At 48.2% G+C, this 26386-nt stretch overlaps 1 protein-coding gene across 4 annotated transcripts in view; it reads left to right on the forward strand.

Moving 5' to 3' along the window:
- The first annotated feature begins 1038 nt into the window (after positions 1–1038).
- LOC111834279 (voltage-dependent L-type calcium channel subunit beta-2) overlaps positions 1039–26386 on the forward strand; it is a 58419-nt gene continuing 33071 nt past the window's right edge. The window contains exons 1-2 of one of the 4 annotated variants that reach the window (XM_023793373.2): positions 1039–1628; positions 2975–3067. In XM_023793373.2, coding sequence (XP_023649141.1) covers positions 1554–1628; positions 2975–3067 — 168 coding nt within the window. In that variant the 5' untranslated portion in view covers positions 1039–1553. Of the gene's footprint in view, positions 1629–2974; positions 3068–11129; positions 11642–20691; positions 21404–26386 lie in introns of those variants that run through there. The other 3 variants (XM_023793376.2, XM_023793377.2, XM_023793378.2) reach the window with 3 other exon arrangements.

A 26386-nucleotide genomic window follows, 5' to 3' on the forward strand; every position in this document is an offset into this window, starting at 1 on the left:
AAGCAAATAAGGAAAAAAAGGTTAATGCGTGTGTGCGTGTCTCAGCAAAAATTCGTCACACTTAAATAGGATACCAATGGATATGCTATAATATTCTTGCTTTTGCAGTTGTTATTTAATTAAATGTAATTAATCGCATTAAGGATTAAATTAAAATATTTTACATGGTTGCTGTGCAGTTAAATTTGGGGCAGTATCTTACTTAACCGTGCAATCATGGCTTTCATAAAGAACTCAAATCGACGGGCGAATAAATGAAAAAGTTACCAATTGTGTTTAGACATAAAATCAGAAAAACAAATGGTAGAAAACATAAAGCCGACTCGTGTGACTTGAGGTGTCACTTGTTGAAATACCCACATTGGCCGCTAGATGGCAGAAACAGATCGCATTTTACGACGGGACTTGCAGCGACGTGTATGCGGCGTGCGTCATCTGCCCCTGTACTTTGTGGTAAAGCTAAATCAAACAAACAGTTATTTATGATCCGTTTAATGGATTTCCAGGTCAGGTTATATCCACGCAATCAGATAAATGTAGCAAATCTTGTAAGCTATGCAAAATGTTCGTGTTTGGTATTAAACGTTATTCCTTCGATTAATATAGTGCATTTACGAAATAAATGCAAAAAACCTACAAGTTAATAATCGGAGGATTGGAAATGAAGCCTGGTACTGAGCTTGGCTTTGGGGAATTGAAAGTTTGCAGTTTAAGTACCAAGTTGGGGCTTTCTTTTGTAAAATAATTTTGTAAATAATTCATGTAAAAATAGTTTTTAAATATATTATAACCAATGCACCAAACACTATCTTCTCTTTTGCGATTGCACAGTACAGACAGGGATTGCGCCATCTCCCAGCTAAAGTATTCCTTTAAAAAAGTACGGAACAACAGCAAAGAGTATCTGATGCAAGAAAGCCCGCTGAATGACATATATTAAAGGCGCTCAAAATAGTCCCTCTGTGCATGGGAATTGTGGGAGCGGGGGACTGCGAGAATGTCAAGACTAAACTAAGAGAGCCATGCCATATATGAGCAAGGCGTGATGCCTAACAGCCTGCACACGTCCTGTCCCTATGGAAAACCCACATCCCTGCAAAATGTCAAAAACTGTCCCGTTAAATGCGTGGGCTGAGTGCCGCAATGGGTTGCATTAAAGCAGATTGTGGTTCTGATGGCAGCTTGGGGCAGCAGGCGCGTCCCAAGTTTACTATTTGGGTCTCAGAGAGATGAGTTTATGATAAAGACCGGGTGGATGGAGGATGCCAGGAATCCACTTGTCTTAGCGAAATTTGCCCCTCCTTCTGCCGTCTTCCCGGCTGAGATGTGACTCAAACTTCTGGAGCGAGTCTTCAGACCTACGAAATTAAAATCACATCCACCCCACGCCTCTGGGATTACGGACTTCTATTCACCTCCGGCCCAAACCTTCGGAACCTTAAGGTTGCGTTTTCGTCGTTTTGAATTGCACTTCACACCCTGACGCCTTCTTGGTGTAACCTTCTACGTTACAAATTTAAGGAATAAAAAATATCGACAAATAAATCTGTCCAATGGTCCAGAACAGCATGTTGAAGATACCTTCCGCTTCCCAAGAACTTCACCTGGACTCCTCTGAAAACCCCGTAGTAAGTATACACTTAATTATTCATTTCTCTTTCTTTTTTCCTGATTCTCTTGTTGTTTCATTTTAAAATATGCATTTGCGTTTGATATGTGGCTGAGAAAGGTTGCTTAATGACCGCGGATAAAACAAAACATTTAAAGAAAACTTTTGCAATATGGCCAACGAAGCGCACAGTCTCTGTTTGATTAGATGGGCGCCTGTTTACACACCGGTAGGAGTGCATGAACTCCGATTAAAATCTGGAATTTTAACATAATTTCGCAGAGGCATATTGTGTGAATATCTGATTACCAGTTTCTTTTTAATAATTCGGAAAGATCAAGCTCATCATGCAGCTATCCAGAAGCCGTAGTAAAAGTCCAGATTTGGTATTTCTGTGGTTTCATGTGAGATCAGATGATGGTTAATGAGCCGATTTGAAGTTAGATCCGTTTTAGGAGCGAGATGCTGTGGATGTGAAACAGGTCAACAGGTCTTTATACGAAGCCCAATGAATTTGATACTACTTACTGCTTCACATTTAGTGTTATAATCCCGTCCTCTGGGAACGTACCAAATGCAAAGTTCGGTCTGAGGACCATTAGTACAGTAGGTTCACTCAGGGACGTGAACTTAAATGAACCCCAATCCATTATATCTTGATTCTCAGGTGTAGTATTAGTAGGGCTGCCACCAATCCCTTATAATACGGGACCGTCCCGTATAATGTGGAATGCAGCAGTTAATTTTCCATTATGGGGCGATCCGGCAGTATTAAAAGGGACTTGTGACAACCCGAAGTGGTGGATATACGCAGGTATACGGCTTATTCCCTCCTCTAAAAATGGATTTACTTTATATCCGCCTAAAAATTGTAAGAAATGCGCATCGCTGCCCCTACACCACTGGCAGTCTTATCCTTATGGAAAGGAGAGATGGTACGTTGTTAGTAACTATGCAGAAGCTTTGCCTTCAAACAGTTGGTGCTTTGCAAAAAAAAATAAAAAATCAAATAGCGGTATGTTGAAACCACATGAACCAAAGATAAAAGGGGAAATGCTCTCATGCTTAATTCACCAAATTTCCACATGCTCTCAATACCTGCTTATCTAATGAGGGTTAGGACAGGAGAAGGTGGAGGGCGATCGCCAATTGCTTGCTGAGGGCTGTTTTTAACACTGGAATATATTTGGAGATAGATTACAGAAAATGACACATACATTACGATTTTTGTAATATATATATATATATATATATATATATATATATATATATATATTTATAAAGCGTGCAGTGTGGGTTGGGCGGGTCTTTTTGGGCGTTTAATTAAACGTCTTAACTCTCGTATGTCCTGTATTGTCGGAACAGTCCCACGGGAAAGGAGGCAGGAGAATAGGCCGCTTCAAAGGTTCCGAGGGCAGCACGTCCTCCGACACGACGTCCAACAGCTTCATCCGGCAGGTAAGGCGGCCGCTCCGGCACCTGAACGGGCACTGGGGGGCGGGTCCTGGCAGCTTGCTTATGGCAGCTCATTGGACACGGCACTTACAGGATTGGGCTCTGATTGGTAAACTAGGGGCACCATAATCTATAACGCTTCATCGTCCTGCGGTTTAGAAATGGATTTGGGAAAAAAAGTGCTGAATGGTAATCTTTAAATTTATTGCTGAGCAAATAAATTAGCATGCTCCATGATAACTTAGCACATGTTGGCTGTGGGTTTGAATCCCAGCTTTGTGTGTGTAAAGTTTGGTGCGTTGTACATGTGTGTGCATGGCTGTCCTCACAGAACTTTCCTCCTGCCAGTGAGTGAGTGCCCAGCCATTGGCATCTTGTTCCCTGTGCATTCTGGGATGGGCTCCAGGCTCACCGTGATCCTGTACTGGATAAGCACTTATGGAAGATGGATGCCAATAAATTTGTCCAAAACAGCCAAGTGATACTTATGACTTAGGCTGTTAATGAAGCTGGATGGGTCACTGATTTACTTTTCATTACTTTAAATCCTGTTCTCTAGTGAATAGGCACCATCCTCGGCTAATTAACCCTGTTTCGCTAGAATCTAGGCATACTTGGAGCTGTGTGATCCGAGACTGGGTCCCAAAGCTCAGTTATTGTCCTCCCTGTCTCTTTGTGAGTTTCGAGGAAGAGCAGGGTAAATGAAAAGCTGCCCCCCAGGTATGGTGGGGAGGGCTGGGAGTGTGTGTGTGTGTGTGTTTGTTCATTTAACGTGAGCTATAGTGGATGAAAGCATTTGGCACCAGAGGTGTTATGAAACAGACTACAGGCATGGTTGGGGGGGGGGGTGCTTACGCCCCCATAAGGTGTCTGGTCTTTGTTGAGGTTGGTTGGATGGGGTGGGGGGGTGTAGGTGGTGACATATTTCTGCCTTTTTTGGAGGGGGATGCTAAGGCCTTGTTCTGGGGGAAATGTGGGGTGTTTTGTTTCTTGTCTGGGTTGGGGGGGGGGGGGTATATGCAGCCGTAGTGGTTATGAGGTCAAATGGAGTAGAGAGGAGATGGACAGTCTGTATCGGTGGGGAGGTCAAATGGAGTAGAGAGGAGATGGACAGTCTGTATCGGGGGGGGGGGGGGGGGGGTTGCAGAGTCAGAGTCACCTTGCTGCAGTCTCCTTCACACACGCACACACACACACTTCATGTATTCCTACTTTATGGGGACTCTCCATTAATTTCTATGGGAAAAACCTCGATAATGCCACCCTTAACCCCCACCCAGCCCTAACCTTAACCAAAAGTAACCAAACAAAATACATCACTTTTGGTATTTTTAGTTTTTTTGATTGCAGTCACAGATTTTTATAAAATCAAGTTTCCCCTTGTGGGGACTGGAAGAACGCACCCAACAACACCAAAACAACAGGTTTTTATCGCATTGTGAGGACCAGATTTCCCCACAATGTAATATATACATGACTCACACACACATGCGCACCCATGTAAATGGGTGCCAATGGGGGGGGGGGGTTAGAATGGGGGTAGCGGCACACAGGTATTTCATCGTTCCCCAGCATTGTGTGTAATCAATCAGAGAATCAGGATATAAAATGGGGCAAAATTACGGACGATTTCTCAAGGAGACGTTTCAACACGAGCAAACTGACTTTCCTCAAAAGATGGGGAGGATGTGTGTGCCTGGGCGGGGGGTGGGGGGTGGGGGGGACTCCTCATCTAGGCCCCCAGAGCGGACAGCTAGCGTGTCTCCTTTTAGCCATCTCCGGATGGGGCCCAGGGCAGTGGCCGGCTGGCCGCTGTTTCTCCTGTTGCCATGAGATGGCATAAATACCCCCCCTGCTCCCCCCAGCACCCGCTTCCTTGGCCACCCTGGGTGTCTGGCACCCTGTACAGACCCCGCTCCCCTTCGCGGGTTGGGCAGCTGCCCTTGTATGTGAATGTGTGTGTGAGCTATAGGACGGAGGTTTGCCATCCTCTCCCGGCTGAGTGAAGCAGGACGTCTCCGTCAGGAATGCCGCCAGCTCCTCTGGCTCCTGTTTACATTCCCGGTCGAGGGCTGCTCTGAGCGATTTACAGCCCCTGCTACGCTCCCCTTTAATCGCATAATGGACCGGCCTGTCCGCCCTGCCGATCCATTTCTCCATAGGTCCCGGTCGACCATTAAGGAGAGATGGATGGATGTTCACTCACGGTTAAATCACAGCTTCAAAATAACTCCCCCTAAACCTCTTCTCCTGGATTGACGATCAAGGAACTTTTAGCCAAAACAGTTGATACCAAATCAGATCTGGGGAGGGTGGTCCATTGGCTAGGGTTGGGTGAATAGTGATGGCTGCATTGTAGGTGATCATTATCTAGAAAGAGATATTTACTGGTCTCTTCTGAAGGGTTTTGGTTTTTTACGTGGTTGACGAGGGGTTTGTCACAAAGGCTTTTTAATTAAATGTGTGGTCTGAGTGGGAGGGTGCTATAATCACCTTTGTTTTTCTGACACTTGTGGTTATTATTCACCATCCGATACACTCCTTTCATAGACTGTCAGGCAGGACTCTGACAGTGACTCAATCAGTCTTGCACTGTTTGACCCTTACGGAGGACCGTACTCAGGTATGTCGTTTCCGCCTTCACGGCAAAAGGTCCCCGGTCGATTTCTGAAAGTGCTGAGGACATTTACGAATGGAGATGGGAGAAATCCTAAATGTATGTCGATAGTCTTACTCGTCTGTATGAGACGGATTGTGCAACTCAGATTGTGCAAATCAGGTTAAATCATGTTGTCATCAACAGCTGAGTGCAGCGAGTCACTGTCAGAGTCCTGCCTGACAGTCTCTGCCTGGGAACTGCATACTGTACCTTCAGTCACTGCCGAAGTATTGTGCCGGTGTGAGTCACTACCAGGGTACTGCATACCAGTTACTGCCTGAGTACTGCATTGGCGGTAGTCACTGGCTGTTTACTGCATACCTTCAGTAATAATCTGAGTACAGTGAGTCACTGAGTGAGTCCTGTTAGTGTGAGTCCCTGCCTGCTTACAGTGTGTTCTCAGTGCTTGGTTCAAGTTAATGGGACCTACTGGGTCTCAGTTTCTCTTCACAATTTTTCTAAGCCAGTCCCATCCAATCCCTATGGAACGCATGCTGAGATACCCACAAACCCCTGGGTGCTGCATTGGTGCAACTACAGGTCAAGACTATATATATTGTTTGTATATTGAGTTCCTTGGATTAGAGCCATTTGTAATTTTGGTATTGTGATATTTGTATTATTTGTCACCGGTATTTAACTTGTTATTTTCTTACTGTCCAGGAGCAACGGTAACCACATAATTTCCTCAGGGATCAATAAAGTATTCTGAATCTGAATCTGAATCTGAATCTGAATTAGGTATAGGGGGGATGTGTCAGTCTTAGGAAAAGATACACGTTCCCCTGAAGCCCCCCTTCCCTCTGTTTTATAATACATTTTCAATTTTATAAAGCAGCCACTTTGAGCACATCTTGACCTCTCAGTGACCTGATCAATATGCAGACCAGCCAGCAGAGGCAGTGATGAGGACGCCCCCTATATTTCCGGAAGGGGGGTCATTCCATAATTATCATCACACTGCTTATGTAACAGTCAGTCTGTTCTGATTTGATGATACAAGACTCTAATGTTCCGTCGCAGCCTAGTGACGGTCGCCATAGGGACTATACCGTTGCCATAGCAGCAGGTGGTCATGCGGTGTGCTGTCCACGTCTCACATAACACGTCCCACATGGAGTTGGAGAGCTTGTCACACACAGGTGTACCCCACGCATTCCTGATTCAATCATGGGTAAATTGCTGACGTTCAAACGTTGAGTATCTTCCTTCAGAAGATCACACTTTATAAACCAGGCAGAGAGCTAACTAACACTTGTACTCTGTTCCGAAAGGCGGTGGGGTGAAAACTCACTCCCTGTTGGGGTGGGTAGCTTCTCTGGAAACACTCAAAATGCCGCCCTCTCCGACGATGATTATTATAGATTACGGCCTTCTAAATATGCTGCTGAGATGGTATCCCAGACCTGTTTTGCCCAAGACAAGATCAAAATCTTTGACTCAAACTGATCGATGTAAACAGTTTGCTTAATTTCCCACAATTCACTGCAGAACATGACCCAAGAAACATGCCTGCACGTCCTGTCAGGCACAGAGACGACCTTCTAAGAGAATGTAAAGTTTGGGAAAAGGATGATGATGGAGATGATCAGCAGTGTGAAAAATAACAGAAAAGAGAGTTAGCATGTCCTGTGTGACTTAAACCTGGAATTTGACTCTTTTTGAGAAAAACACACATCAGTATTAGTGTATAGACTTTGGAGCTGTGTGTGGTTTGTTCATTTTTGATATTTGGTGAAGTTTCCATGACTAAAATATTAGTAATGTTTTAGCAGAAGTCTGTGAGGGGGCGGGGGGAATGAAAACCAAATTTTGTGTATTTTTCTTAGATGGGTCCAGGGTGCAGGGGGGTGGGGGGCAGCAGTGGAGACCAAAGACAGGAAAGCCACGTCAGCAGAATGGCGGTGACCCAAACCAAGAAGGCATCGCAGTCTGGGGGCTGCCCCGTTGGCACCCTCCCCCACACTCCCCCACACTCCCCCACCCATTTTCTTAGCCCAGCCCAGTCTGAACGCTAACCTGGAGGACTGGAGCCCACCATACGCTGCTTCTTTCCCAGTCCCCCGTTAAATACTCTGCAGCTGGACAGGGAGCCTGATTTATATGCAAATATATGTAGATTATATGTAAATGAGTTCCTAAGGACCGTCTGCGGTAGACATTAGATCTCCACCCTGGAAATAGATGTTTTGATCCTGAGATAAATTTAAACGGTGTTATTCGTCATGTGTTGGTGGTGCGTGGGTCGGCATGTGCGGGTGTGTTTACGTGTGTGTGGGCTACTCACTCATCATGACTCCGATCGCCCATTGATTGTGGAATTAGTCGAAGGGTGGGTTACGTAACGCTCTGATTGGATGGGACAGCATGTCACATGACACGAGCAGTAACTGGGTAGAGATTACCCATGTCGCTCCCATTTCTGTTCCCGAATATGAGGAGAGGGAAAAATTAATTGTTTGATTTACTTGCCGGAAACCCTAAAGGAGGCTGACTCACTTACAAGGAGGTCTTAAACTCTCACATTTCTCCAGAAGTATTTGGTATGGCCCCTTCAAGATGATGGTCCCCCTCGAGTTTGGTTGGTCAGGTGGGCGGAGGGGTGGCTTATGTAAGAGAGGGCGTCTGGGGAGGTGGTATGGCCGTCTATCAGATTTGGCTAAGGGGGACGGCTTATGTAACGAACAAGGAGGGTAACACTTTCTCTCCAGGGCTGTAGAACCAGGAAAGAGCCCCGGAAACCATCCACATTGTCTGGAAATCTAACTGTAGCGTTTTGGAGGGAAAACCATGATTTTGCCAAAGAAAAAAGTAGCTGCTGCTTATGGGCGCTGTGATTGGCCGCAAGCCTTTTCTCAAGTTGTTTTAACACTCGTGAAAGACTTGTGAATCGAACCGGCTGCATGGTGCAGTAGGAGCCCGTGGGTGTGTGAGGTGTGTTGGGCAAAGCCGAATGCGCTGCCAGCAAATGTGAGCCAGTGTGCCACCTAGTGGTAGGGGGCAGTAGCAACCGACATTCAGCTGTGAATTGGGGTTTGTTTTTATTGTGTTAAAGCTAAACTGAAATTGTGGGCATATTATTAATCAGGTTCTTTGGGTTGAATAGCTCTTTTGTTGCTAAGAATGTGGGTTCACATGCTCATTTGTGTCTTTTTTTTGTGTAGTGTCCCCCACATACATAAAAGTAGCCTGGTTTCCTTCTGCAGTTCAAGGACTGTGAGTGGGTGTCCTCAAACAGGTCCATGTATGTCCTGTGATGGGCTTGGATCTCATCCAGAGTAGCCTGTAGATCCTCAGGTGGAATCCCTGCTCACCCTGACCATGTGCTCTGTTGGGTTGTTTGTATTTGTGTTTTGTACCATATTGCTTCCAGTTTCCACAAGGACATTGGTGTTGTACCTTAGAGTGAGATGTTTCCCCAGGATGATTCAGTAAAAGTCCCCAGCTGTAATAATAAATAAAATATAGTCTGCTGATTGGCTGAAGAGAGTTAAAACAGGTGTAACGGGTTGACAGCTGAAAGTCCTCAGTTACTGTATGCTGGCTGTGATTCTCAGCCGTGCTGCCGGGGAGCATGAAATGTCTTGGAAAAACACTCTGGGATCTGGAGAAGGATCCATGTAGGAGTTCTGAATTATGGACAGTCAAGAGAAATGCCTAGTTAGGCAGCGGGCGAGGCCTTCTCAGAACGCCTTCTCAGAATGGGTTCGCTTCCCGGGAATGGGCATAGATGTTTGAATAAGATCGTCAGACTAGATCTGCCTCCTGGAAGTGTTGTGGGGTATCTCTGCATAGATCTTTATTCCACAGAAGTGCAAGAGTACTGTGTAAACATGTGTGATCTTCCCATCAAGTCTAGGGCCCCCTTGGGTTAAAAAAAAGTCTTTGACGAGCCTTTGCTGGGATGCTGATTAAGGGCAGTCAGGGTTAATGTGCACCACAATGAGCAAGTCCTGAGGTGTCGACATCCATCTGCGTGTTAAATTATAAAGTGTGAGGTCAGTACTGGGTTTGTGTGAACCTCCTGTGGTTGACAAGGGTTACCGAGATGGAAAGCCCTCTGTCGTTAGGGGAAAGGTCTGTACAGGATGGTAATTGGGTATGACTCCCCCCTGATTGGACAGGACACTCGAATGGGGAATCAGGGGCGACACGCTGTGGGTCGTCCAAGTTGTACCATGGAGGCCTGTCTGAATGCCCAACGAATAACAAGCTCAGCTTTTGGACTAATGAACTGTGTGAAATTTGTCTGGTGGAAATCAGTGAGAGAGATCAAGACAAAGATCATTGATCCATCCATCCATCCATCCATCCATACGTCTATCTTCTAACTGCTTAGGTTTGCAGGGGGAAAGGGCTAGAGCCTCAGAGAGCAGACTAGGCTGGGGTTCATCAGTAAGGTGAAGATACGTCTAAATGTTGTATCCCTTTAAATCGTATCCCTTTAAGACCTGAGACGCTTTATACCCACTATGGATGTTAACTGTCTTTTAAGTTTAATTCTCATCAGTAATGTGAGTGAATCCACACTATGGCACTGATTAGAGGGGCAAAGGCAGAGGTCCAGACCCCGAAAACACCCCTTCTTCGTCTGGGCCGGTGCAGCCTCTCGCAGTAAGTCTGTGTGTGTGTGTGTGTGTGGGGGGGGGGGGGGGAGCTGGCTACTTTAAACTCACAAGATGTTCTGTGCCCGGTAGCACACGCAGGTGGAGGGCCGGGGGGAGGGGGGTGAGCGTCTGTAAACATCTGAATCGCAGATAAATAGACCTCTTTATTTGGAGACATTTTGAGACGATGCAGGGAGGAGGGGGGGGGGGCAGGCGTGGAGTAGGGGTTGTTTTAAGAAAGGTCATAAAGCCCATAGCCTGCTGTGCGTTTCAGTGTTCAGTGGGGGGGGGAGGGGACATAGGTGCTTGTTCATTAATGTTCAGACTCGCTGTCGGGGGGGGGGGGGGTTGGTTGTTTCCATCTCCGGCCTGTTTATCCTTGTGGCTGCTTCCTGGTCTGTCGGACACACCGGGAGTGCAGGAGGTGATGGGTAATGAGACCGCAGGGCTATGCAGCCACCCCCCCCCACCACACACACACTCATTCCAAGCCCTCTGCCAAGGAGACGAGAGGCAGGCAGGTGAGGTGCTAAGGAGAGACACGCGGCTGTGGGACGAAGGAGAAGGGGTGGGATGGAAGGGGAGCAGACCCATCGGGGGGGGGGGGGGGGCAGGGTCGAGGTGTGTCAGGCTGGGTTAGGGGGGGCATACGCAGAACGTGGCTGCCGACTTCTGGGGAGCTTTCTGCTCTCAATGTGGGGTGGGGGGGGGGATGGATGGGGGAGGAGGAGGTGTAGGGAGAGAGAGGGAGGGAGTGGGAGAGGGAGAGGGAGAGAGGCAGCCCGACAGCGATCAGACGGTGACATTCATGCCGCGTGCCGACCCTCCAACTGCGGCTCGTCCACGGTATCTGTGACCGGCACCGGAGCACCAGCGCCCGCCAGAGGCTTTCGGGAGAGCTGCAGGGGGCCGGGTTCGAGCAGCAGGCGGTGGGGGGGGCAGCGGCAGCATGCTGTCCGCTGGGACCCAGCGCGGCTGCCCCATGCAGGACGCCCGGAGACACCCGCTTCTGCAGAGACGGCTGTCCGAACTGGATCCAGAGGCGTCGCGGACGCCGGCCGCCCAGGGCTGACGGACCCCCCTCTCTCCGCTTCCTTGGGACACCACCCCCCTGGGTCTATCCCCCACCTTTTTTTGAGGGATCGGCACGCAGGAATGGGCAGCGACTGAGCGGCTGCGGCGTCCACACCGAGCCCCTCCTCCGGGGGTGGGTGGGAGGCAGGGGGGGCACAGAGCCACCGGAGACCCCCTCCCGTCCTCTTGATGTATTGCTGTGGGCTGGGACATCGCCGGAGAGTACAGGTTTCCTACGTAAGTGACCGTCTCCTTCTAGCCCACCCCCACCACAATGCCCTCCCACCCGCGTCCTTTAAACCTGCAGATCGGGATACAGCGGTTGGCACGGCAACAGTGTTGTTTGGGGGGGGGGGAGGCTGAGATTGAGGCACGTTTGTGTGAGTTTGCTGATGCTGCTCTCTCCGCCAACGAGGGGACAGTGGCTTTGGGGGGGCTTCTTCCCCACCTGAGAGCCTCCGTTTTGCTTTGAGCTTCCTCTTCTGCCCCCCTCACCTGCCAGCTGCAGCGCGGAATTGGCCCATTTGCTTAATCGCTTTTGACGCAGACTGTTCCGCCTTCGGCTCAGTGTTGTGGGGTTTTGGGTCTGGTCCCACCCCAACCCCTCGCCTCCCGTCGGGAGGTGGGCATCAGGTCGCTCCAGACATGCTGTACCTATCTTGAGCCACGTCGGAGCGGTCGCTACGGCAACGGGAGGCAGCTGCATTGTGACGTGGACGCGATGCTCGTTGTGGCTTCTGTGCACGTTCAGGTCATGCACACCGGTGTGTGTGTGTGTGTGTGTGTGATGCTGCCAGGTTAAGTGCTTGCTCTCGCTGGAATGTCGCTGTTGTCAGGCACTGACTTAGACGCCCTCCTGGGTCCTTTCTGTTGCACCTCACCCCCAGTTTTCACCAGAGACCCTTTCTGATGGACCTGGTGAGGTTTAGGATTTTGGGAGGGCTGCCAGTCATGTCCCCCGGGCAGCTGAAGGTCCTTCCAGGGGTGGCTCGATGCCACGCCCCCACTGGCATGAGTCACAGACGAGCGGCGGCATGACTCAGACGTGACTCTGACGAGCAGGTGGCGACGTGGCACTGCCGGCTGAAGGTGAATGGGTGTGGCGTTAATCACGGAAACGTCCCTTCCACCAGGGATGAGCCCCCCCCCCCCCCCGACATGTACGTCACGCAGTTTATGTGTATTTACAGGCATTGCACGGTTTCACCTCTGTCCATTCCGAAGGTCCTTTACGCAGTCTGCCTGTCCCTCGTCAACCCGGCAACCCAGAACTAATCAGAACCATCGGCCCAGATTGATACATAATGACCTATGAAAGAGGCTGAAGTATCTTATAACGTGAAATAGATGTGGGCCAGCAGGAGTCCAACAATATCCTTGCTGGACTCATTTAGGTTTCACAGGTGTTGCGATACACGGTTTCACCACCGGGTGTCTCCATCGAGCCATCAGATGGATAGCTGCTCCGCACGTCCGCCCTTCAAGCGGGTGGTCTAGGGGTGGAAGCACATGGAACGTGTCCCACCCCCCCCCCTTCCAGGAAGGCAGGACACGGCCTCACAAGACTAAACAGGAAATGAGAATAAAAGCGCAGAGCTTCAGCACGAGGTTAATTAGCATAATAAAAATGCTGTGAAACAAAGACAGGTTGAAACTGCAGATATATTTGGCAGAAATACTCCGAGGTTGAATATATAATTACTCAGCAGGTGGGCAAGTGTATGTGTGTGTGCACCGTTACCTGCAGTCTCTGTATTATGCTCTCTAAATATGCGATATATTGCAGATATTTAAACATTGTCAGTTATACTGGTTTGGGTTCTGCAGTCCTGTAGCGAGTGCTGTTGGGGTGTAGAGTTACGAGAGATTTCCAGAATTTTCCCTTAGGTGGGAGATGTCGGTCGTCATCACCCTTGACCCTTAAGTGGAGGGATTAGAAGGTGCTAAATGCTGTTTTGCCTCCGTCTGGCTTTTGACCTGCTTGTGGTCGGCAAAACAAAGACGGCTACATGCGATTTACATATGATGAGCGCGGATGATACTTTGAGGCTGGGTAGGATCTCGCAGAGCGGATGGAGATGAAGCTTTGAAGTTTCTCCAGCTCTTTCATTTTTCATGTTTTTTTTTTTTGTAGTTGTTGTCTGAAAGCTACAGTACTACAGTAATTGAATCCAGACCCGTACGACTCCGTCTCGTGTCGTTTCCCTGCTTTCCCATGATGCCGCGGTGGAGCGGGGCCCTGGCAGATGGCCTCTGGGTCTGGCGGCCCTCCAGGCACCTACTGGTTGGGGGGTGGAGTGGAGTTAACAGGCGAAGAAGGGGGGCATTAGGGGTGCTTGAACTGCATGTGTTGGGCTGGGTTGTGTTGGTAATTTGGGGATAGATTTTTCGGGGTGCACCGGTGGTGAGACACATGACCAGGCCACAATCATTTCTAGATTGTTACCTAGAAATAATAATTACAGTTCTAATTACGATTGCAATTATAATTTACAACTATAATAATCACCCCGTCAATACAGTGACTGCACCTCCCCAACACAGCCACACCTGATCATACCTCCCATATTGACCTACACTTAGTAAACACAGTGACCACACCTCCCCAACATGACCACACCTCCCTTACTGACCTAAACCCGGTCAATACAGTGACCACACCTCCCCAACATGACCACACCTCCCTTACTGACCTAAACCCGGTCAATACAGTGACCACACCACCCCAACATGACCACACCTGACCACACCTCCCTTACTGACCTAAACCCGGTCAATACAGTGACCACACCTCCCCAACATGACCACACCTCCCTTACTGACCTAAACCCGGTCAATACAGTGACCACACCTCCCCAACATGACCACACCTCCCTTACTGACCTAAACCTGGTCAATACAGTGACCACACCTCCCCAACATGACCACACCTCCCTTACTGACTTAAACCCGGTCAATACAGTGACCACACCTCCCCAACATGACCACACCTCCCTTACTGACCTAAACCCGGTCAATACAGTGACCACACCTCCCCAACATGACCACACCTGACCACACCTCCCTTACTGACCTAAACCCGGTCAATACAGTGACCACACCTCCCCAACATGACCACACCTCCCTTACTGACCTAAACCCGGTCAATACAGTGACCACACCTCCCCAACATAACCACACCTGACCACACCTCCCTTACTGACCTAAACCTCAGTCAATACAATGACCACACCTCTCCAACAGGACCACAACTGTTCAGTTCATTTTACCCTAAAAATCCACTTGGTGAATTGTCCATCCAATTTTGACATGGATGATTTAAAAGATAATACGTGACTAAAGTGGGCAAATGGCCATTAAGGCTCTGTACCGTACCCCCCCAAGCTGACTAATGTGTCATTAAGCACGTGAGGGTCGTCTCCAAGGGCTGGAAACCAACTCCTCCATGACCAAGTATCTGCAGCCCCTTGCCTGCATCCACTGAGGCCCAGCCAAGCTGGAGGCGTATGGCTCTTTGGGCAAGGATGCTGTACCTATGATCAGAAGGTCAAGAGTTCAGATCCTGTATTGGACCCCAGTCCCTCCAGGGATTGGCCGACCCTGTTTTCTCAGTTATTTGTGTTCTTTTCAATAAAAGCATCTGCTAAATAACTAAAAATGAGACAGTCTAGCAGAGCAGGACCCTGTGCTGGGTGGCGCTTTGGTGGAGCTTCTCACTCCAGCTTTGAGGACATTCTCTGCAGCTTGGGGCCATTCATCCCCGCCGAACTCCGACTGGCGGTGTGCACGCAAACAGAAACGCCAAGTCATGTGTGCTAGCCTAGTCGTCCTCCCTTTACCCGCTCAGTGAAAGATTCCTGCCGCGTTACATTAATCCATGTCCTCAGTGGATAGGGGGTCTGTCTCGTCTCTTCCCATAATGCTGGTGGTTATTCAGGAATGCCAACATTTAACATTATTAAAAAAAGATCCTTTTTCTGTAATACTTGCCTTGTTAGTGGTGTGCATGTGGCTTTTCATGAACTGTAGGGTTTGCATGAACTCTGGTTTTCTCCTTTAGTGCAAGAATATACAGTCGGGCAAATTGGCGTCCGTAAATTGCCCTTAATGTGTGACTTTGCTTGAATGTGTTTAAAAGTGCCATGCAGAGACTTTTTGAAGGTCAGGTGCTTGTATATATTTTGCCAACTGGGGGCAACCAAATCAAGTTTGTGACCTGTGATGGCTGGCATCTCATCCAGGGTGCTCTTCTGTCTTGGACTCCCTTGATATAAATTCCTAGTTCATCACAAACTTGAAGTAGAAGATGGATGGATTGGTGGATGATTATTTATTATTATTATCCTTGTTCCGCCTGATTGGCCTCACGCTCTCCCCATACGTGACCAAACGTCTATTTTGGCCGCCGACGTCTGCCTCCACTTGAGGACCTCAGTGCAGGTCCAGTGGCCCGGTGCCGATGGGCCGTCCCTCGAGCCCACGAGTAGGCAGAGAGGAAGTAGGAGGGCAGTCCAGCTTGGAACGAGACATCCCCCTCAGCAGGGGAGTCCCTGTGCCGTCCGCTTCACACGCTGGTTTATTTATAAATAGCCATGGTTTGGCATAGGAAGGTGATACCTCACTTCTGGGTGTGTACAGAAAATGTGTGGGGTGCTCCAGGGGGTGTTTCCACCCACTCTCTACCCCCTATCCTCTACCCACTCTGCCCGACAGAATGACCACCCCACAAGCCATCCCATGTGTCCCTACATTGGATCTCTGTGGGTGGATGCATGTTCTGCAGATAGTTTTTTTGGATCCATGTGCTGTTGCGTGTGTATCTAAGGCCCATATGATTATGCATATTACCATAGGGTTCATCGTGCATAAGTATGTTAAGTCTTGTCTGGTTGGTATAGTCCCTACGCACATCAAACCACACGTGGTTTATAACATGAGTTTCACCGGACCTTGTTCGGCCAACTGTTCTTCAGTTTGGTACACATCAGAGGTGGAGATTTCTGGTCCAGAAGAGTACAAATCCAGATCAGGATTTTGTTTCAACCAACCAGTTGAGTATAAAGAGTCACAGTCACAGAGGACTCGGCTGGTTGGTTGAAACAAAGTCTTGATCTGGATTTGTACTCTCTGGACCAGAAATCTCCACCTCTGGTACGGGTTCAGTTCTTTCTGCCTGCCATGCACACGGTAATGGGAGCGAATGCGCCCATCAGGGTTCTCTCTGGCATTTGATTGGACGGCTGAGCTTCCCGCGGCCTGACTCATCACATGACCTCCACACTTGGCCCAGTCATGACATTATGCAAACTTCAGGAACGGTGGTGGGATCTCCACTGGGAGGCTTGAAATCACATGACCTCCACAATAGTGCCGGATATGACATTAGTGCAACATATTAGTGCAACTTTTAAAATATATTTTTGGCATTTTGGTGATAGTAGTGCAACATCAGGAACAGACGTCAATAATGTCATTTAAATCTATTTTAAATTTAGTCTATTTTAAATTTGCTATTTCAGTGTGGAATTCTCTCATTTATGTAGCGTAAGATATTATGAGAAATATCTTCATAATTTTAAAGGAAACAAGATGTTGTCTATACATGCATTTAGCCTGCTGTGCTCTCTTCAGCATAGTCATGTGCAGGTGATTTCAGGCCCCGCAGTGGATGGCCAATGTTCTGATCCTTCTCAAAGAAATGCTAAAGACAGCCATTTTGGCTCTAAGAAAGTGACTGACATCCTGGCAGAAGAAATGCTAAAGACAGCCATTTTGGCTCTAAGAAACTGACTGACATCCTGGCAGAAGAAATGCTAAAGACAGCCATTTTGGCTCTAACAAAGTGACGGACAGCCAGAGAGAACGATGTTGTGTTTCATTTGAACTCATAACTCAGAAATGCCGACTTCCTTGTCAGAAATTTCACCTGGAACGCCCCCCAAAGTCAGAATTCCTACTTGGAAAGTCAGAGGAATCTACACAACCCAAAGCCCAGAAATCAAGTCTGTGCCCTTTATTAGTAGAAGTTAAAGCTGTAGCTTTTTACTGTCTATTAGCATCAGTGGCTTATTTGTGGCTCATTAAATGCAGTACTGTCCAAACAATTTCTGTGGACGAGTCGGTACAGTGTTTTTATGCATAAAATACTATGTAATGTATTGTTATTAACTGATATTGCTAACAATGGCTAACAACTAACCGGGCTAGAACTGGAGCCCGTTTCAGAAAGCAGTTTTTCTGGCTTAGCTGGACAACTTGTCGGATTTAAGGCTAAATGTAAGCGAACAAAGAAAAAGGCCGTTAAAACTGGGATAAATTAAATCTGACTAATTATCCGGCTAAGCAAGAAATCTTGCTTTTTGAAACAGGTCCCTGGTATTGCAAAATGACTTTCTGAATTGCTGTACTAGAATGCTGTTCAATCGTGTCATTCATTGTCGTCATTCCCAGTTCTGAGTTCCGACCTCTGAGGTAAACGGAACACATCATTTTGGCTCTGTCTAACTCACAGTCTAGGGAAATCTGTGTACTACATAGTTGCTGCTGTATGCACAAGAATTTCCCTTTGTAATCAATAAAGTTAATCAAATTGAATCTGAATCCGAATCTGATTTTGAATCTGAATCCGAATCTGATTTTGAATCTGAATCTGAATCTAATCTAATCTAATCTGAATCTGAATCTGAATCTAATCTAATCTAATCTAATCTAATCTAATCCATGTAGTATTATACCTTCATTTTTACATTTTTAAACTTTCCACTGAGTCAAATCAATCCAGTATGATGGCGGTTATATTTCGATAAAAGGGTGGAGCTGTCAGCTGGTTCCTGAGCATCCCTGGTCCAGCGGGTCAGTGGCATCCCAGGACAGTGTGTCCTGGTGGTGTTTTTTCTGTGCTAGTAGCTAGGAACCACAGAACTGGGGAGGATCTGAAATAATTAAAACTGGGATGTAATTAGCTCTTCCCTGTCCTCTGGGGCCCAACTGGAACAAAAACAGGCACACACACAGCTCTGGGACCTGGAGTGGACACCTCCGACCCGGTCCATGTGGAGCGTGATGTTCTCACTGTGTATCAGTATTGTAGATACCTCACCCATGCTCCTGTTTTTGGTAAAACCCAGAAAAGGAATTCTGGAACCTTCTTTGATATTTGGATGTGTTCTTGCTTCATTTTTAAAATTAAAGTAGTAATTCTATTTACAATGTTTTCAGTTCTGAGGAAGAGTCTTAATCTTGGCAAAGATCTCCTCTTCCGTTCCCTGAGTTCCTGGTTGTTCTTTATGTACTCCTCTGATCTCAGAGGCTAAAAACGTCCAATGTGAGATCCAAGGCAGTGGGGGTGATGAGGAGAGCAACCTGGCAGAAGTTAACGTCAAAATTTAATGTCTTCATGCTGATCTCATCGTTCCTGGGACACTGCGAAATATATCAAATGAATCTGTGGGATATTTTCAGTATGGTTCTCCTGTTTATGCTTTGCATTTCTGCCATAATGAATGAGAGAATGTACGAAATGAAATGAAAGTATTTTCTTGAGGGTCTTTATGTTGAACTATAGAGCCTGTGATTTGTCAGGTAGTTGGAGGTCTTCATTCCACCTAATAGCCTGAGAGGAACACACTTGAAGAACATAACTAAAGCATCTCACATCAGTAGTGATGGTTCACTGCTGTTATAAGATTCTTTCGTTGCTGTAGATTGCATTTATTATATGCACTACTGGTTCTGTGGTATCCCCTCCCCCTTGGGGTGGTGGGTTCGAACCCAGCCCTGACTCTGACTTTCCTTTTACTGATTGAAGACGGGGCTTTAAGTTTCAGCAGTGATCGTATCTGGATTTTGGCCTTCTTGGACGGGATTGGCCCAGAGTGGTCGGGCTGCATCCATCACATAGCCTAAGCCTGCTGAAATGACCTCCTGCATGACCACGACCTCAGTTATAACTATCATCATTAATATAAGGAGCTCTACACCGTTGTGGTATGTGTCACAGTACATTACACAAGCTGGCTAATCCCTCATCACCCTGTGTCCTTGCTCTCTGCCCTTGGCCCTGGACTATGACCTGTGTGCCGCAAAAAAGAACCATGTTCTGCAAACGGCCAACAGACTCACAGGACCTGAAATTGGAGGATGGAACGGCCATTTTTAGGTCACTTTTTGGGAGATTTCGGGCTGGCAGGCTGAGCACGATTCAAACCCGAATCACTTTCTTACGTGAAAGTGCATATCGTATCAATATGAGAGCCCTGCCATGTTCCTCAGTCCCTCTCCCTTCTCAATACCCCACAAACTTGCTTTATACCCTTAATTAAAAGTGCATAGGGGAGCTTGTTCCCCAGCCTCATCCCTGCCCGACATCATCTACCTCCGCCATGAGCTCCACAGATTAATTACCAACTCGTAAAAGTCGAAAATCGCCCCAGCTTAGATTTAATAAGTCAGAACGTTTTGTTTTGATACCAGATGAAGTCCAAAACATTCCTCCTGGCTTCCTGATGAGTGGGGACCACAGTTTCCCGTCCACAGTGGGTTTCAGTCGCTGACTGGGGGGATTTTCACAACAAATCTGCTGAAAACTATGTTTTTCGAGCTTTATTTTTATATCTAGTTTAGTGGGAGTTTTGAAATTGACCACTTCTTTTGGTCAAACCGTTGAAATCTTGGCTTTAGTTTTAGTTTGGTTTTTGAAACAAAGAACAACAAGGCATAGGTTGGCAAAAATAGGAAGATTCCCTCTATTTTTGTGAAAAATATTAATTGTGACATTTCTGAACCCAGAAATAAGTTGAATCTGAAATATTTGGGGGGGAGGGGCAGTTTCCTCCAGTCACAGCTCTTATCTGTTGGGAGCTTCAGATTCCTCGATTTTGGAGACCCAGTCCATATTGAGATGGAGGCAGGTTCCACCAATCTTGAGCTGTTTCCTAAGTGAGCTCCATACCGTTGAATATTCCGGTTCTCCTAGATGGGTCTGAGTGCATTCCTGTTATCTGTTTCGGCGAACTCACCTTTCCAATGCAAGAAAATTTACCCACAGTTCTAGATGGGAGATCCAGATTGGCTGGAGCTATAAGCAAACGGACAGAAGGCGTGGAACAGAGGGGCAGTCGGGCGTAGTAAGCAGGGGGGTTGGGAAACGGTCTGTTGGCCCTCGTTGCTTGTCGCTGCCTACAGACCGCCCCCTCCTCACCCCTTCCGCCCACCTTCCTGGTTGCTGTGGCTCCAGCCAAGGGACACCGTGACAACAGGTGTCAACACAGACCGCCGATGTACGGCAGGGGACAGGTACCTCCAGGGACGTGTGGGGTGAACGAGACTGTGCTGTAGCGAGGGAGAGAGAGAGAGAGAGAGAGAGAGAGAAGTGAGAAGTGTTAGACAAGAGCTCCAGAGAAACGAGAAGAGGAAGAGGATGAGTGTATGAAGGTGGGCAGTAATCAGAGAGAGAGACTGATGAAGGGGTAGCCATTCCTGTTCTCCACGCGACCCATGTCCTCGTAGACTGGGGGGAATCGACCGAGAGCGACCCCCTCGCTGCCCCCCCCCCACCCCACGACTGCATCCAACAACATCCGCACGCTAATAGCTGCTTAAGCCCACCCTCCCAGGCTTACCACTCCGCCGCAGAAAGTGGTCTAGCTCCTTCACTGCCGGGGACGGAGCAGGCAGGATCCGACTCGATGTGATGCTGGATGTGAACTGGGGGCCACATCACCGATCACTCTCCGGGGGCCCCGACGCGCTCTGGTCCCGATGGAAGCGAGGGTTCGGCCGGGTTCCACGTGCTGAACACGTTTAATCGGACAGATGTTGTTGTTATTCCGCGCTCTGGATTTAGACGAAGAGGAGAACCCCTTCTGGCTGGCCCCGTGGGGCCCCATGATCACCGGCTCCTGTCTCTGCACTGCCTCCTGAGGGCCACACACCGACCTCGGGTTACTCCTTCACCATACCGCCATGCTCAGGCCTCCCAAGAGCAAAAATGTGTCCTGGGTGAGTATGGAGATGTGGGCGTGTTAAGGGTGGGGTCAGGGGTCATTGGGCTGGGTCTTGATATTGTCTGTGGTTGGTGCTTTGCTTCCGTCTTGTGGTCTAGGGCTCGTAGTGACAGTTGGTGTTGGGTTCGGTACAGTTTGTACCTCGATGGTAATCTTACTACAAGGAGACCCTTACAGCTTTCATGTCTCCCAACCTTTTGGAAAATGTTTAAAAAGAGACTTGGAGCAGTGCTGGGGATTCCCTGCCGCTCTTCTGGTGTCCTGGCGTCTGGACCGACTGGCGTGTCTCTGACCATGGCTGTGAAGGAGAAGGGGGTTGCATCCCGCGTGAATCGGCCGACTCTCGGCGATTTGCAGAGACCAGGATGCTATGTGACTGACCGAGGCTCTCGGTGACGGCCGTTTATATGCGTTAATATCCACCTGGCATCGCCTGCATTAAATCCTGTGGGAATTTCACTTATACATTTTCCGACTGAAAACCAGGGAGAGCTGTTGAGGTTTTGTCCAACCTTCTAGTAGTTAGCTAGTCACTGTCCCAGGGTGTTCAGGCTGTAGGCAGGTATCATGCCCAGAAAGTTGACCGTTTCTGGAACAGCTGTGAAAGGTCCTTCTGGTTACGAGGTCAGTTATCAAGAGAAACAACAATGAGAGGCGAGGATGCCATTTGTCTTAAGATGGATGGATGGATGGATGGATGGATGGATTGGGTACTTTTTTTGATCCTGGAGGAGCAACATGTGCATCAAGTCTGTCTGTAGCTGGTAGAGTGTTTGCATACTTATGCCTGTGTGTGTGTGTGTGTGTGTGTATGTATGCTTTACAGGAAGTAGTGATTGCTAGCTGTGTTGTGTTGGAGCAGTGCTTACACTTATAACTAGTCATTCACTGGAAGCTCAGCCTAGCTGCACTTACGCCTATTTGACAGCTTGACAGCTGTATATTTGTCATATGATTTTTGTCTCACTTCTACATTGCTTTGGACAAAAGCGTCTGCTCAACATGTAAAATGTAAATGAAGGCAGACAGACTATTAAGCAGCTGCTCATGTGCATGCGTAACGGCTGCTGGTTAGTTGAGAGTACCGCATGTAGCGGGTTAAGCGGCATTTGGAGTGACCAGCCTGAAGAGGAGAACCTGTCGCTCTGCTCCTGTGTCACGCCGCTGACGTCTTCGATCGGCGCCGTCCAGATCCGGCCTGGGTGAGCGGGATGGAGAGAAAGGGGTAGGCTGGACTCCTGGATGGTGTCCACATACACAGTCACACGCACAGAGCCCACCTCGAGCTGAGCGATGGCGCCGGTCTGCTGGGCCCTAATGACCGTGCCGATGATGCCGACAGAGAGGTGTGAGGATTAGCGCTCCAGATGGTCCGGCCTGGCACCGCCGTCTGCTGCCGTGGGTCACACGCTCCGGTCCTCCCCCTGTCTAGCTCGCTGTGCACGCCCCCGTTACTCAGCAGCGAGTCCGTGTGGGGGGGGGGAGGCACAGTGCGGACACTGAGGCACGCTCAACCAGCCCTTAGACTGCTGATGGGGCCAGTGGCTCCCAGATCCATTTCTGAGTCTGTGATTCCACTGCCAGCATCCTATTATAAACTTCTAGTGTAAATTTATATACTTTAAGAGAGGAAAAACAGCTATGAAGTGGTAAAAATGTTTATGTAAGACAAAGTGCATATATGCTACAGGCTATAGTTCAGGGTGCAGTGTCAGGGATGAATGCAGTCCACAGTACAGGGGTACAATTCAGGCTGCAGTGTCTGGAATGAATGCAGTGCACCGCACAGGGGTACAATTCAGGGTACAGTGCAGTGGCTATGATGAGTGAAGTGCACAGTACAGGGGTACGGTTCAGGGTGCAGTGTTTGGAATGAATGCAGTGCACAGTACAGCGGTACGGTTCAGGGTGCAGTGTCTGGAATGAATGCAGTGTACCGCACAGGGGTACAATTCATGGTACGGTGCAGTGTCTATGATGAGTGAAGTGCACAGTACAGGGGTACGGTTCAGGGTGCAGTGTTTGGAATGAATGCAGTGCACAATACAGCGGTACAATTCAGGGTGCAGTGCAGTGAACATGCTCATTGGCCATGAAATAAATAGGATGCACCATAGTGTCCAGACCTTCACATTTGGGTTTGTTCACTCCGTCTGTTACACAGGGCTACACAGGGCTTAAATATATAACCAGCAGAAAGCTGTGGGAGGGGTAAAGCGTTCAAGTGGTTTTTTTAAAGGCCCATCCGAATCACCATTCTGCAATAGCAATAGAGGATCCTCTGTGAGAACGGGGCACCCCCTAGAGGTCTGTTCAGCTACTCACGAAATTTCCCAACATTCCATGAAGTATTGAAACTGGTTCAAACATTTGGTTGATAAAGGCTTTGAGGCACCTAATTTTAAAACATTGGATATTAAAATTAGTGTATGATTGCGAAAGGCTATTGAATGAGTTATATCTTTGACTAACTGCCTTAGCAGAAAATTAATCTAATATTGTTAACACTTGTATATTCATATTACCTGTTGATAAGTGTGTGTGTGTGTGTGTGTGTCTCTTTCAGGTCCCCATTTATATAACCTCAATTTTTATAAAAATCCGTCAATGCAATCAAAAAAGTAAAAATTCCAAAAGTCTTGTGTTTTGGTTGGTTACTTATGGTTAAGGTTAGGGCTGGGTAGGGACATAGTTAGCATAGTTGGGATTATGGTTTTTCCCATAGAAATGATTGGACAGTCCCCACAAAGATATGGATACAAACATATATGTGTGTGTGTGTGTGTGTGTGTGTGTCTCAGGTGGGCTGTGAACCACAATTTCATCACAAGTTACTGGGTTTTGAGCTTGTCGCATGTTTCTCACAGATCCTCTTGTTTCTGGAATTTTCTAAAACTGGCAGTTCACTGTTGACTGGACGGGGAAGTGTTTTGTTTTGACCTTCCTGTCTTCGTTTAAACAGTTTAAATCTCTTTATCAAGGCAAAATAATCGCAAGCAGACAGGGCACAGATGGGTAGCAGGCACACACACAGACACTCACGCACACACACACACTCACGCACACACAGACACTCACGCACACACACACACTCACGCACACACAGACACTCACGCATACACAGACACTCATGCACACACAGACACTCACGCACACAGAAACACTCACGCACACAGAAACACTCACGCACACACACACTCTCACGCACACACAAACACTCTTGCACACACAAACACTCACGCACACACAGACACTCACGCACACACACACACTCACGCACACACAGACACTCACGCACACACAAACACTCACGCACACACAGACACTCACGCACACACAAACACTCACGCACACACAGACACTCACGCACACACAAACACTCACGCACACACAGACACTCACGCACACACAAACACTCACGCACACACAGACACTCACGCACACACAGACACTCACGCACACACAGACACTCACACACACACACACATGCACACACACACACTCACGCACACACAGACACTCACGCACACACAGATATGCACACACACACACTCACGCACACACAGACACTCACACACACACAGACATGCACACACACACACTCACGCACACACAGACACTCACGCACACACAGATATGCACACACACACACTCACGCACACACAGACACTCACGCACACACAGATATGCGCACACACACACTCACGCACACACAGACACTCACGCACACACAAACACTCACGCACACACAGACACTCACGCACACACAGACACTCACGCACACACAGACACTCACGCACACACAGATATGCACACACACACACACTCACGCACACACAGACACTCACACACACACAGACATGCACACACACACAAACACTCACGCACACACACACAAACACTCACGCACACACAGACACTCACGCACACACAGATATGCACACACACACACACTCACGCACACACAGACACTCACACACACACAGACATGCACACACACACACTCACGCACACACAGACACTCACGCACACACAGATATGCACACACACACACTCACGCACACACAGACACTCACGCACACACAAACACTCACGCACACACAAACACTCACGCACACACAGACACTCACGCACACACAGACACTCACGCACACACAGACACTCACGCACACACAAACACTCACGCACACACAGACACTCACGCACACACACACAAACAATCACGCATACACAGACACTCACACACACACACAGACATGCACACACACTCACGCACACACAGACACTCACGCACACACAGATATGCACACACACACACTCACGCACACACAGACACTCACACACACACAGACATGCACACACACACACTCACGCACACACAGACACTCACGCACACACAGATATGCACACACAGACACTCACGCACACACAGACACTCACGCACACACAGACATGCACACACACACTCACGCACACACAGACACTCATGCACACACACTCACGCACACACACACACTCACGCACACACACACTCACGCACACACACACACTCACGCACACACACACACACACACTCACACACACACACTCATGCACACACACACACTCACGCACACACAGACATGCACACACACACACTCACGCACACACAGACACTCACGCACACACAGATATGCACACACAGACACTCACGCACACACACACACTCACGCACACACACACACACTCACGCACACACACACACTCACGCACACACACACACACACTCACGCACACACACACACTCACGCACACACACACACACACGCACACACAGACACTCACACACAGACATGCACACACACAGACATGCACACACAGACACTCACACACAGACATGCACACACACAGACACTCACACACAGACATGCACACACAGACACTCACACACAGACATGCACACACACAGACACTCACACACAGACATGCACACACACAG

The sequence above is a fragment of the Paramormyrops kingsleyae genome, chromosome 4 (assembly GCF_048594095.1).
Source record: "Paramormyrops kingsleyae isolate MSU_618 chromosome 4, PKINGS_0.4, whole genome shotgun sequence".
Classification (NCBI taxonomy): Eukaryota; Metazoa; Chordata; class Actinopteri; order Osteoglossiformes; family Mormyridae; genus Paramormyrops; species Paramormyrops kingsleyae.